This window comes from Lithobates pipiens, unplaced genomic scaffold (genome assembly GCF_037356315.1).
Source record: "Lithobates pipiens isolate NorthernLeopardFrog02 unplaced genomic scaffold, aLitPip1_a1.2 Scaffold_16, whole genome shotgun sequence".
NCBI classification, from domain to species: domain Eukaryota; kingdom Metazoa; phylum Chordata; class Amphibia; order Anura; family Ranidae; genus Lithobates; species Lithobates pipiens.
Genome location: NW_027507748.1, coordinates 443,515,160 through 443,529,278, shown reverse-complemented (window position 1 = coordinate 443,529,278; position 14,119 = coordinate 443,515,160). Strand labels below are relative to the sequence as shown.

Here is a 14,119-nt window from a genome sequence, read left to right as displayed (position 1 = left end):
ACCCAGAATGTACAGGCCGGCAACCTCTGGTAACTGCTGCCAGCTGGTGTCTCCCTACAGACTTGCATGTGGGTGCTAGGCCTGATGGTGTCTACGTTCAAGGTGGTCCTGTTTGCTCAGTTCCATGCAAGACACCCTGCAAAAGGAGATCTTGTTAAAATGGGTCAAATGTCTCTGGACAGTCGGATTCGGCTTAGCCAAGGGAAAAAAAAGGGTCGTTGATCTGGTGGCTTCATTCCCTGGATCTTTGGCAGGGGAAATCCTTTCTCCCTCTGTACTGGACAGTGGTCACCACCGATGCCAGTCTGTCCGAGTGGGGAGGAGTCCTGAGCCTGAGCTCTGTTGCTGGAGGAATCCAGGCTACCTATCAACATCTTGCAACTCCGGGCGATCAGACTCTGTCTGGATCATTGGATGGATCAACTTCAGGGGCTCTCGAAACAGATCCAGTCGGACAATGCCACAGTGGTGGCCTATGTCAACCACCAGGGAGGAACAAGGAGTGTGTTTTGCGGGCCTGGAAGTAGCCAGCATTCTGTGGTGGGCAGAGCGTTTTGTCCCGCCCATCTCCGCCATCCACATTCTGGTGGTGGACAACTAGCAGGCAGATTACCTCAGTCAACAAGAGTTGGACCATCAGGAGGTATTTCAACAGATATGTCTGCGTTGGGGCTCTCCAGAGGTAGATCTGAGGGTCAACAGGAGGAAGGTGCAGAGGTTTGTGGCCAGGTCTTGGAACCCTCTGGCGGATGCCTCAGACGCTCTGGTGGCTCAGTGGAGCCAGTATTGTCTGATCTATGCCCTTCCTCCTGTCAAGCTTCTGCCTCGGCTGTTACGCAGGATCAAGGCCGGAATTCCGGTCATTCTAGTGGCCTCAGATTGGCCTCGTCGTTCCTGGTACGCCAACTTGTTGCATCTGGTTGCAGATCCCAAAGGCCGATCTTCCACCCTGCTTTACCATTGCTGGCTTTAATGGCCTGGCTGTTGAAAGCCAGGTGTTGAAGGATAGAGGCTTACCTGCGTCAGTGATTCCGACACTACTCAAAGCTAGGGAGTCTACTTCCAGGAAGGTATATCTTCGGATGTGTAAAGCGTACATTTCATGGTGGGGTTTCACTTACGTTTCTTTTCGGTGGCTCCGATTTTGAATTTGGCCTTGAGTACTATCAAGGGCCAGGTGTTTGCTTTGGCGGTTTTCTTTCAACGCCCCCTGGCTTTGTATTCCCTGGTGCGTACCTTCATTCAGGGGGTGTGACATGTGGTTCCAACGGTGCGATCTTCCTTGCCACTATGGGACTTGAATCTGGTGCTTTCGGTTCTGAATTTGAAAATATTAAAGAAATTCCCCTGCTCACTCTAGCTATCACTTCTGCTCGCAAGGTGATGAAAATGGCGGAGCTATCCTGTCACACGGCCTACCTGGTGATTCATAAGGACAAGGTAGTTCTTCGTACTTGTCCTTCGTTCCTTTCAAAAGTTGTTTATGATTTTCCATTTAAATGAAGACATTGTGTTGCCTTCCCTGTGTCCCAGGCCGCAAAATCCAAGGGATTGGATGTGGTTTGGGCGATCAGGGTGTATTTGGTGGTCACTGAGTCCTTTCGGAGGTCAGACTCCCTGTTTGTGATCGTGGACAGGCCAAAGAAGGGGTTGTCTGCTTCCTTTGCGACCATTTCTAGATTAATCAGACAGACGGTGACTCAGGACTATTCTGTCAGCGTTCAGGTTCATCTCTTCCCGGTGAAAGCAAACTCTGCTCGGCGCTGAGTGCTTTCTGGGCCTTCCATCATCAGACGTCAGTGACGCAAGTGTGCTAGGCAGCCACCTGGTCATCGGTGCATACTTTAACAATTTTACAAAGTGGATGTGCTGACATCTGTGGATGCCTCTTTTGGCCACAAGGTTCTGCAGGCTGCAGACTTTTCCCTCATGAAGGGGTTTTCTTGCTGTTCAGGTTGGGATCCAGTTCTTATTGAGCTCCAGGTTGTCTGGCTGGCCCATTTTTTTTTTTTTTTTTTTTTGGCTGCCCCACCCCTCATGTTTGGCACTGATTTGGGACATCCCTATGGTTCTGAATAAGGAAGTACTGTGTCTGTCAATGAACGAATGAGAAAATAGGATTTTTGACTTACCGTAAAATCCATTTCTCTGAGTTCATTGACAGACACAGCACCCACCCCTGTATGGAATTTGTGATGTTTCTGACACTGTTGTGACAAAACTGAAGGCCTATAGCAGAGAGGGGGGTGTATATTAGAGGTCGACCGATATGGGTTTTTCTCTGGCCGATGCCGATGCCGATATTTAGAAATCATGGCGGCCGATAGCCGATATATGATGCCGATTTTTTTGGGCCGATATGTTAGGCCGATTTTATTTTACTTATTTATTTTTAATCCCCCTTGATCTAACACACCTTGCCCACTGGGGCATTTTTTAAGGTGCTTTTGGGCTAAAAATAGCGCCTGTAAAGTGCCTGCAAAATGGCTCCCCTGCAGTCTGTGTGAAAGACAGAGTGCTTTCACACTGAGGCGATGCGCTGGCAGGATCTTAAAAAAAAAGTCCTGCAAGCAGCACGTTTGGAGTGGTGTATACCGCTCCTCCACCACTCCTGCCCATTGATATGAATGGGCACCACTGCCGAAGCGCATGCAATGCGATTTGGCAGCGGTGCTTCATGGGCGCATTTAACCTCTTCCTTGGCCGCTAGCTGGGTTATATGTGCCCCACTAGCAGCCAAATAGCACCGCTAAAATGATGGTAAAGAGCCGCTAAAACTTGCGTTTTACCATCAACGCCTGCCCGCTCCAGTGTGAAAGCAGTCTTCATAAGTGATACAGAAAATTTCTTACACTTAAACATTTATTAAACAAAACAAACCTCCAATCAGTTTACTTGTATGTATGATCTAGATAAAAAAAAAAAAACTATATATTAAATAAAAAACAGGTAGTCAAAACTTTTGGACAAAAAAAAAAAAATGGGCTAACTTTACTGTTTTTATTTTATTTTTATTTTTTAAATGGTGTATTTTTTTCCCAAAAAAATGCATTTGACCTCTGTGCAAATGCCGTGTGACATAAAATATTGCAACAACCGCTATTTTATTCCCTAGGATCTCTGCTAAAAATATATATATAATTTTTGGGGGGTCTAAGTGATTTTCTGGCAGAAAATACAGGATTTTTACTTGTAAGCAACAAGTGTCAGAAAAGATTTAGTCTTTAAATGGTTAAACTGAGAACTTTACACACTGAGATGACTTCATTCATTCAAGTGTAAACATTGTATCATTTAGTTCTTTTCTTGGCAGTCTGCCCAGAGAGGAGGAAAGTGTTGCTATGACGACTCAGGCAACTCACACTGACTTCTTACAGAAGTCATTTCAAAGTCCCGCTGTAGAATCGGCTTTTTATCAGCACAATCGGCCGATGCCGATTATTTAAAAAAGGCAAATATCGGCCGATATATCGGTCGACCTATAGTGTATATCACCCAGGACTGTCCAGGGAGTAGCCAAGTCTCTTTGCTGCCTAGTGTCCTACTCCTGTAGGGGGTGATATAACCCTATGGTTCTGAATAAGGAAACGCTGTGTCCGTTAGTGAACTCAGCGAAACAAATTTTACGGTAAATCAATATTAAATCTTATTTTCTTTTAGTTTTGGACAGTGTGCTTTTAGCAGTAGTTTCCATTTATTTGTCATCATAGGGACTATTTGCCCTAACTTCCTGTGTAGTCGCCAAGATAGCAAGCACATTTAACCAATTAGTGACTGCCTGCCCGTACTGCCAATGGGCAGCTCCTGCAGGCAAAGTGATGTACTCGTAGGCCACTGCCTACTTTTGGGTTCAGGGCACGCGCATGTGATTTGTAAATGGTGGGAGCCTCTCAGCAAGTCTAGGCCAATAAATTATGGCTGGAACCTGCCGATCGGCTGTGTACATTAACAGCCCAGAGCTCAGTACACAGGGCAAAGCAGGGATGAGAAACTTGGAGATCAGTTAGTAAAAGCAGCACACTGTACACACGTTACACATAGTTCAGCACATATTTAACCCCTTGATCACCCTAGATGTTAACCCCTTCTTAGCCAGTGTCATTAATAAAGTTCCTCCCAGTGTCCGTTAGTGTCAGATCGCCCACTGCACTATTGCAGTCCCGTTATAAGTTGTTGATCGCCCCATTAGTAGTATAAAAAAAAAGATTCCAGTATTTATACCATAGTTTGTCTACACTATATAACTTTCATGCAAACCAATCAATATACACTTATTGGGATTTTTAAGCAGAATACATTTTGGCCAACATTTATGAAAACATTAGATTTTTTTTTTTGTTTTTTTTTTTTTTTTGTTTTTTTTGGTCTTATTTTGTTTATATTGCAATAAATAAAAAACAGTGGTGAACAAATACCACCAAAAAAAAAAAACTCTGAAAAAAAAAAAAAGATATAAATTTTGTTTGGGTACAGCCTTGCATGACTGAGGAATTGCTAGTCAAATAATGCAGTGGCGAATATCAAAAAATTGCCTGATCATGAGGGGGGTTAAAATCTTACGGAGCTGAAGTGATTAAATCCTTTCAGTAGGGACACAGAGCATTAATACCTTTCCCTACTCTGGCCATACGTTTTTTTTATTTCCCCATTTCCTTGTAGTATTATGTTAAGTATCTACTGTTAACTTCTCAAAATCTTTTCTTTATTCCTATTTCTACAGACCTGGATTCTATAGCAAATGAGGTCCTGTGCTTGTTTTATCCTTACTTTTGTTTTAACAGGTGTTGAAGTGCCATCTAAGGATGCTCTGCCAAGAAAAAAGCCTATTTATGAAGACAAAAAGAAAAAGAAGGCTCAGCAGCAGACACTCAATAAAGAAGGTAATCGTTATTTCTTTAGTTGCCATGTTAGGGCATATATATACACTCACCGGTCACTTTATTAGGGGCACCTTGCTAGTACCATGTTGGACCCCCATTTTGCCTTCAGAACTGCCTTAATTCTTTATGGCATAGATTCAACAAGGTGTTGGAAGCATTCCTCAGAGATTTTGGTCCATATTGATATGATGGCATCACGCAGTTTCTCCAGATTTGTCTGCTGCAGATCCATGATTCAAATCTCCTGTTTCACCACATCCCAAGGGTGCTCTATTGGCTTGAGATCTGGTGACTGTGGACTCTATTGGAGTACAGGGACCTCATTGTCATATTCAAGAAACTAGTGGTGAGATGATTTGAGCTTTGTGACATGCTGCATTATCCTGCTGGAAGTAGCCATCAGAAGATTGGTACATTGTAGTCATAGAGGGATGGACATGGTCAGCAACAATACTCAGGTAGGCCATGGCTTTTAAACAATGCTTACTTGGTACTAAGGGACTCAAAGTATGCCAAGAAAACATCTCCACCATCCCAACTGCCGCTTGCTGGATATTTTCTCTTTTTTTTTTTGCCTATTCCCTGTAAACCCTAGATGTGATTGTGTGTGAAAATCCTAGTAGATCAGCGGTTTTTGAAATACTCTAACCAGACCCTCTGGTGGCTGGTTAGAGTATTTCAACCATGCCACGTTTAAAGTCACTCAAAGCGGAGTTCCACCCAAAAGTGGAACTTTGCGCTTACCTGTGACCCCCCCCCTTCCGGTCCACATTTGGCACCTTTTTCGGGGGGGGGGGGGAGCGAGTACCTGTTGTTTTTTTTTTTTTTTTTCCCCCCACTTCTATCGGCCCCCTCCTCCTTCCACTGCTGCCTGGCCAGTAAGAGAGCATAGCGCGCTTAATGCATGCACAGTAGGGTCCTGGCCGAATACATCAGCTGTGATGCAGAAATTGCTGGATTCCAGGACAGGTAAGTGTCCTAGTATTAAAACTCAGCAGCTACAGTTTTTGTAGTTACTGACTTTTTATTTTTTTTTGGGGGGGGGGGGGGGTGCTGCCATGTGATTGGCTGATTAGCAATTTGTTACTAAGCAATTGAACAGGTGTAACTAATATCGTGGCCGGTTAATGCAGACTGAAGGTGCTAATAGTCTGTCAGAACATACTGGCTCGCCTTCTGCACCCTAAACATAAAAATGTTATGAGACCTCTGATTATGTGGCAATCATTGTTGGCTTACACTCATCAATTCTTGTCAAAGTGTTGTCCAAGTCTCATGTTGTAGACGAGTCAGTTGTGTGTGGTGAATGCAGGTTTTTGTTGAGATGTAAAAATGAATGCAAAGACCTCCAATTGATCAGGAGAGTTGTGTGTGAGAGATAGACACAAATGGTACAATATTAGTACATATAAATAGGCGCAAATAGTAGGTTCACAAGTGATAAATTGATGTGCATAATAGCAATATGTGAAGATCATGAAAAACCACGCTGGTTTTCCATTGCGTTTTTGCCTATCTTGAGCACGCCCTTTCCATTTAGGCTTTTTAAACTTCATTTGTTTTGTCAGTTTCTTCTGCTAGAGCTATTGACAGAGCCTTAAGGTCTGACGCTACTCCAATGTATTTAAGAGTGGATTCCATTTATTTTGTTCACTTCAGTAGTACAGTTTCTTTTTAATTATGAAGAAGATTAGAATGTAAACTGTCTATATTCCGTGCAGAGCCAATGGAAGCAAGCTCTCCAGTTGAAGAAGTTGCTGAATCTCCAGTGCCAGAGAAAGAGGAGACACTGTTGCCAGAAGAGCCTGTTGGTAAGTAGTGCATCATTTTTTCTGGGAAGAGAAAACCAAAAGAGTATCTACCATAGCCTGCTGGTTACTATTTTACCATAAGGTTTTAAAGCGAGAAGCACTACAAAGCATTGCAGCCTTTGAGCAAAAAAGTATTAGATAAACCGCACATTGCTGTAAATCCACTGTAAAGGAGTATGTGGCACTTTTAGTCTCAGCCTGGGGGCATGGCCTCGTTGGAGCCCTTGCTAAGACTGCCGCATACTCCTTTTAGGCTCCATGCACGCTAGTGTAAAAATCGCAGCTTCTACAGGAGTTTTGTGTTTTACCTGTAGAAGCAGCTAAAATTTATCCTATGTGTCCATGCACATTAGGACAATTACAGGCATATTTTGAGATCAGCGTTTAGAGGCAGGGGGAAAAAAAAACCTTCTGTTTTTGCATTTCTGATTGGAGATTTCTGGCAGAAAAAAACCCACAAATCTAAACTCTGTACAAAAAATGCTTTACATGAGCGTTTTTGGGTTTTTTTTGTGCCAAGGGAACTGTCATTTTGTTAAGACCAGTGTGCATGGAGCCTTACAGTGGACTTGCAGTGATGTGCGGTTTATGGGATACTTTTTCTGCTACGTAGTAACATCTGGAGCTGAGACGAGCTGCATTCCCGACCAGCACTCCCAGCAGTTGACGTTGAATGAGGACCCTCTAAGAGCCTGAGCGGCACCTATACTTTTCATTTGATTTCAGCTATTGAGTTCCTTAGTTGCTTGCAGTTGGGTGCCAGGCGTATCCCAGGACCTTCAGCCAGCCTTCATGTGACTTGTGACATTTTTCATTTGTCATTAGTGGAGGACAGCTTGTGATGAGATGCAGGTAGCCGTAGCCTAGCATCAGCCTTGTTCAAGGATGGTAAGATGCTGCAGGGGCCAATCATGTGTATCAGTGATACCCTGCAAATTTGTTTCATACTTTAACTTGCTAGTCTGTTGATTTACCATCCCTAGCCATCCCATAAAGAAACAAAATAAAAACTTCCGCATGTATGAAGTGCATACACCTAGAAGTGTCCTCCTATGCATCTAGTACCTTGCTTTTTACAACTGTATCTCCAGCAGTTAGAGCGATCTGGCAACCGCCCTCCACATTCCTCTGAGCAGTTAGTAGGAATGGCTATTCCACTGGCCAAAAAGAATGTGCAGAAAGCTCGGAAGGAGAAGGCACTCTTGGCCATAAACAGGCAATACCTAAACTTTGCTTGCCAGAATGGCCTGCGATTCTGCTGTAAAAGCAGTCTTTTGGAGTGTGATGATGAGGTATGATGTATAAGCATATTTTTCTGTGTGCCTGCAGCAAGGCGTTTTGTTTCATACCAATTCTGTTTAAATTGACACAAAGCTCAAGCTGTATTTGAATTGAAGGAAAGGTAAATTGAAGTTACCACTTGTCTTCTGGTAAGTTATCTTCTAACTGCTAACAGTGGGCAAATGTTGGAAAAATGTGACTAACCAAAAAATTTATCTTGATTATTGGACTTCAATGATCACTGCAATTTCATCGACATGGATCATTACATCACTTTCTCCTGATTTTACACAGCTCGTAAAGTTTTTTAGATGGGTTATATTAACGGTCTAAAAACTGCGACCCTGGGGCCAGATTCGGTTCTTTGCTTGCCTTTATCCGGCCCTTTGTACACTATTCCGTCCACTGACACCAACAGTGGAGCATCATTCCTGGTGCTGACACTAACAGTGGGGCACTATTCTCCCTACTGACACCATCAAAAGTACACACATCCTTTCCGTTGACACCCAGGGTGGGGCACAAGTCCTTTCCGTTGACACCAATATGGCATTGTTTACTTCCACTGGACAGGGGACATTTTCTACCCCCAATGGCCCTAGTCTGCCCCCCCCTAAAGTCCGAAGGACAGTAAACTGGCTTTTTGTTTAGAAAGTTTGGAGACCCCTAGGTTGTATACTTATGTATAATATGTTTGCTTGTGTGTAAGTAAAGTGTAATGCAATGTTATTTCTGGCTACATCTGAAATATTCTTCACAGACTTTACAGAGACATTTTGTGCGGCTGACATAAATCAGGATAGTGACACAGATAAAGAAGGTATTTTGTTGCAAGCTATTGCATGGCTGTGTTTTTTGCTAAGGTTTTGAAGAGGTTTGCTGTAAGCTTTGCTTGCATTAGTTTACAAGTTTTTAGCCTTTGGCTGCAGTTTAGATATCTTATAGTGCTCTAGTAAGTGAGTGAGTTGCAGTGTGTTCTAAAATTTAGCACACATTTATCTTGCATCTTGGATTCTTTTGATATATTTTTTTGTGTGAAGTTTTTAGAATGACTTTTATATGCTTATTAGAAATGAGTTGGTTCTTTTTCAGGCATTTAATACTTGTCAAATGTAGACAAGTAATCGTTGACAAATCTAGAAAATGATATTCTTAACAATAGACAAATGTTGAAAACTGCATTGTAAAAAAATAAAAAATAAAGTCTCAACATTCGAGTGCCAGTGGCTAATGCAGTTTCATTATTGCAGAATATTTACATTATTTTTTGCAGATTTTTCACATGGACCGCTGTTTTCTATACCACAAATTATATGTAAATAGTGTGACATTATGGATGATTATTGTATAGTCGTTCAGCCGTACTATTCTTGTATTAACTGAAAAAAGTGCCAGTGAATGCTCCATCTTTTACAGATACTACCACTCTTTTCATGCCTGAAAGATAGCAGTTTTATTCTGCGTGCATTATGGTTTTGTTTGATTATAGATTTATTCTGCACAAAGGCTTTTATTTGGACACTCTAGAACATAATGTTTACAGCTTCCATGAATAAAAAGTTTTTAGATTGAAAAAAAGAAAATGGCGCATCAACTTCTAGATGGCGTAATCCTGTTACTGTATGATAATAGTTAAAGGGAACCTATCAGTATTGAAACAAGGGGGCTACTATTAAAGGCTTGCTTATGAATGATGACCCAGAACAAGTATATATGTATACAGTATGCCTGACATTCAGACACCTGATATGCTTCTTTCCGGGTCACCAAGAAGTCAATAAAGGATGATGGCAGCCCAGGTTCATGCACCTTAAAAAAAAAAAAAAGTATGGCTAGAGCTTTTTTGGCTGGGGCTTCAGTGAGCGCTGGAGGGGCAGAAAAGAGAGTGGTGATTGACGGTTACCGCTCTCTGCTCGGTGAAGTTCCCGGCGGGGGACAGCTGGAGCCACATATGTGAGTATTCTTGTTGGTTTTTTTGTTTTTTATTTCACACACTTCCCCTCCAAAGTAACTCCGTGATGGCAGCTCCCACTTATTTTTTTTTTTTCTAGCAGGTTCCTTTTAAAAATCAGGGCCACGTTGTTTTTTCTCCAATGCAGAAGGTAGAACAAATAGAAACGCCAAATATATAATGAGTCAGTTGGCTGTAAAGTAACAAGTTGATACTTCAAATATTTATTTTATTTTATTACGTCTCCACTAACAGAACTGGGGTAAATATAAATGTGATTATAGAAGTAGAGGAAGAAAATGTTTGTTCTTTTACAGGTACCCATTTCTAGATGAAAGGGGGAATAGTTCTGTGTACCTCTTGACGGCCTGTTGGGAAATTGTGTTTTATTTAATTGTTCTCGCACCTAGGGTATAGAGTAAAAAAAGTAAGGGCCCCATACATCCAGTGTATTTGATTAATATCCTGTTAAGAGGTTGGATAAAAAAAAGTATTTACACATCTTTGGTCTCCGCTTAGCAAGTGTAGGCTCTATCCAATACCAATTTTGGGTACCATTTTAGTACTCTTACCGTATTTTTTATTTTTATTTTTCTGACTTTTTAGGGCTTGTGCTTATTTTTTCTTTTAGCACCTGCTTGGTTAAAACTGTTTTGTTGCAGCAGCACTCATCAGTGTTGGCTCGCTATAGACTTTACACACATTATTGTGTGAAAAACTAAGGATTGACCTTATTTACAAAGGGGGAAATATTATACTGTCATGGTATTGAGGAGACTTGCTCTGTCAAGGCAGACTTCATCCTATCTATGTATATTTTTTTTTCATACCAGCGGGTGAGTTAAAAGTAAAAAGGATGTAACTGGCTTTTTTTTTTTGTTTTTTGTTTTTTTTGTTTTTTTGTTTCCCTTTAACTGCTTGGATTGGGGCCAATTCATTTTTATACTATGTTTCTAATTTAATGATATCTTTAAAACCTTTAGAAGCAGAGGAGGATGCTGGCGTGGATGACTGGGAAGCCAGAGTCAGTGATGAAGAAGATGAGAAAGGTCCGTGTTTACCTACAGTAACATTATGATGTTCTAGATAGATTGCTGTGTGTGTCACTGGATATGTAAAATCCGAAAATTTATTTTTACAAGGGTCTTAAAAATATACAGAAGTCTACGATGTGCATGGGGAAACTGATTTAGCCATTCGATATGTAGAATGTCTGAAAGTGTATGTCAAGGCAAAAAAAAAAGAAGAAAAAACATATTTTTCAAGTCTTTGCAACAATGGCACATTTAATTCCCACCCAGCCAATGTACAAAACAGCCAGCTGGAAGCTTTCTGAGTGGACGTACTCATAACTACCTCAGAGCAGGTGCATGCACGTGGCCCTATCCTGTGATGGCTGTGTCCTTTGGATACAGCACATCACGGATTGGGACATGAGCACTGTGATTGGCCCTCCCGATCACACGATGGCTGTGTGTGATCACAGCCATCTTACAGTGTAAACAGGGAGATGTCTCTGTGTTGGCTTTCCCTGCTGAGCTCCTTGCGGGGGGGGGGAGATGCTGCAGCCTGTGACAGCTCTCTGTGCAAATTATGTTTTTAGTGTTAAATTACACACAGACTGCAGCCACACAGTACACCAGGCACCAATGTCCCCGTCCAAGCATCCCATGAACATCTGTCCCAGTGCACAGAAGCATCTGTCCCAGCATACAAAAGCATCCGTCAGTGTACCACTGTCCCACCAATAATTAAGTAAAAAAATTTAGAGCACCCTGGTTCCCTTGTGCTCGTGTGAAAAGGCAAACGCATATGTTGGTCGTGTACACATACATAAACGGCGATCAGCGTGAACATCGGTGTGAGAGCAATAATGCTAGCTTTGGACCTCTTGTGTAACTCTAAACTGGTAAACCAGTAAAGGCTTATAAAGCGTTGCCTACAGAGATTTTTAAATTCCGAAGTTTGTCGCCATGTCACAAGCGCGTGCAATTTTAAAGCGTGACATGTTTGGTATCTATTTACCTGCCGCAACACCATATTTTATATTTTACCAAAAAATGTGGGTATTGTCTGTGTGCACTGAAAATCATTAAATTGTATTTATGCATTTAGTGTGCAAAATTGCGTTCAAAAAAATGATGCGCAAATACCATGTGCCATAAAAATTTACAAAACCCACAATTTTACTCTCTAGGGCCTCTGCTACAAAAATATATATAATGTTTGGGGGTTCTAAGTAATTTTCTAGCAAAAATACAGATTTTTGCTTGTGTCAGGAGAAGCCCTGGTCTTAAAGCGGTTTTGTACCTAAAAATTTAACTTCTTGTTATTAAAAGCACATGATAGCATACTTGCCTAAATGAACCCTGAAAAAAAAAATATTCAGTACTTACCTTATATTTCAGATGTTTATGCTGACTTCCGGGCTGTCCTCCCGTGGGAGTAGGCGTGGTTATCATCCTCGCAATGGTCCCTGGGAAATTTCTAAGCTATTTCCCAAGAATCCATGGGGGACAATGAAATTGCGAAATCTCGTGAGATTTCGGGAGGACGCCGGTCACGTGATGAGGGCGTGTCCGAAATTGCCATTTTTAAAGTGGGCAGACCGCTGTATCTGCCATTACCACCATTGCACACGAGGAAGGAAAACAAATACTGCGCATGCGTGAGATCGGCGCTCTAACGGGCGGTGCATGCTGGTCCATCAGCATGCCCATATCCCGGAAGAGGATGCCTGTGGGCTTCACATGCCCACAGGCAAAATGGAAACGATCGCGATGAAATTTTATAAGTTATCCAAATCGGACAAAACGGACAGATAATCGCGCTGAAAACAAAAGAAGTGAGTGCTATATTTAATACTAGTATTGATTGTCATATTGCCAACAAAAAAAATACTTGCAGACAGTGGAATCCCGCTTTAAGTGGATAATGCCCAAAGGTACTCTTTTGAAGTTGGGCCTCTGTATGTGGCCAGCTGTGAAAAAGTCTCACACAGGGAATTGCAATAGGAGTAGCAGAATGTGTTTTGGGGTATAGTTGCAAGTATGCCTTTACAGGGTGTGACAAATAACTTGTTAATATAAAGTTTTTGTGAAAAAAAACTAATTTTATTTAATTTCTTAATTTTCCAAAGAATTGTGGGAACAAATTACAACCTCAAAAAACTTGCAATGTCTCTTATTAAATACCCTGAACTGTCTACTTTCCAAAAGGGGGTCATTTGGGGTGTATTTGTATTTCACTGGCATATTAGGGCCTCGATAAATTTGATTTTCAATGATTGGCTCCATAGCTTGTAGACTGTATGGCTTTCACACAGACTAAATAATATACATTGATTTGTATTATTTTTACCAAAGAAATGTAGCAGTACAAATTTTGGTCAAAACTTATGATGACCAATTACGTATTTGCAAAAATTTATAAGAAAAACACATGCAAAAAAAAAAAATGTGGTCTTTGCTCATTTTATAGAGCAAGAAATAAAAAGCTCAGTGGTGATTGAATACCACCAAAAGAAATTTTCTATTTGTGCGAAATAAATGATAAAAATGTCATATGGGTACAGTGTTGCATGACTGAGTAATTATCATTCAAAGTACGACAGCACTGGAAGCTGCCTGGTTTTGATCTGACAAGAGGGTATATCTTCTGCACTAAATTCCAATCAACGTGATCAGCACTCCCTGCTAGATTGCAGCACTTCACCTCTTGCCCACCCCTCTCTGTCGCACTGCACTTGCATACATTTTTTTCTTTTACAGATAAAAAATGGGTGCTGCCTCGACTTCCAAGAGCCTGCCCACACACTGTGTGTTGGAAAAGGGCTCTTGAAAGTGTAGTCTGGGGTGTACAACTGCATACTGTGTATACAGAAAGGGCTCTTGGGAGATTTAGTTCTGGCGGTGTCCCTGCTTCAGGCTGCTGCAAGAATTTTACAAGCCTGGTGAGGAGACCAAAGGGAATAATATAAGTTGTTCTCGCTAAAGGAAAAAGGTAACAAAAATATTTAAAGCTGAGATGTTTTCTAGAGGGATAAAGGGAGGTTTAGCGGTAAATTTGACATGCACTTTAAGAGAGTGCAGATCAGAGCCAGACTGGCACATCCGTCAGAGCGATACCCCCAACTTAGCATGAACAAGGACCACACTGAACAGAATGTGCAGATATCTGGCATAATTGTTCTATAT

General features: G+C 41.6%; 1 protein-coding gene across 1 annotated transcript in view; it reads left to right on the top strand.

Annotated features, from left to right (window-relative positions):
- Window positions 1–14,119, top strand: part of EIF5B (eukaryotic translation initiation factor 5B) — a gene marked incomplete in the record, with an annotated part of 92,846 nt that overhangs the window by 35,997 nt on the left and 42,730 nt on the right. The window contains 4 exon segments of the mRNA XM_077482719.1: window positions 4,782–4,880; window positions 6,602–6,691; window positions 8,733–8,792; window positions 10,907–10,972. Of these exon segments, the coding sequence (XP_077338845.1) occupies window positions 4,782–4,880; window positions 6,602–6,691; window positions 8,733–8,792; window positions 10,907–10,972 (315 nt within the window).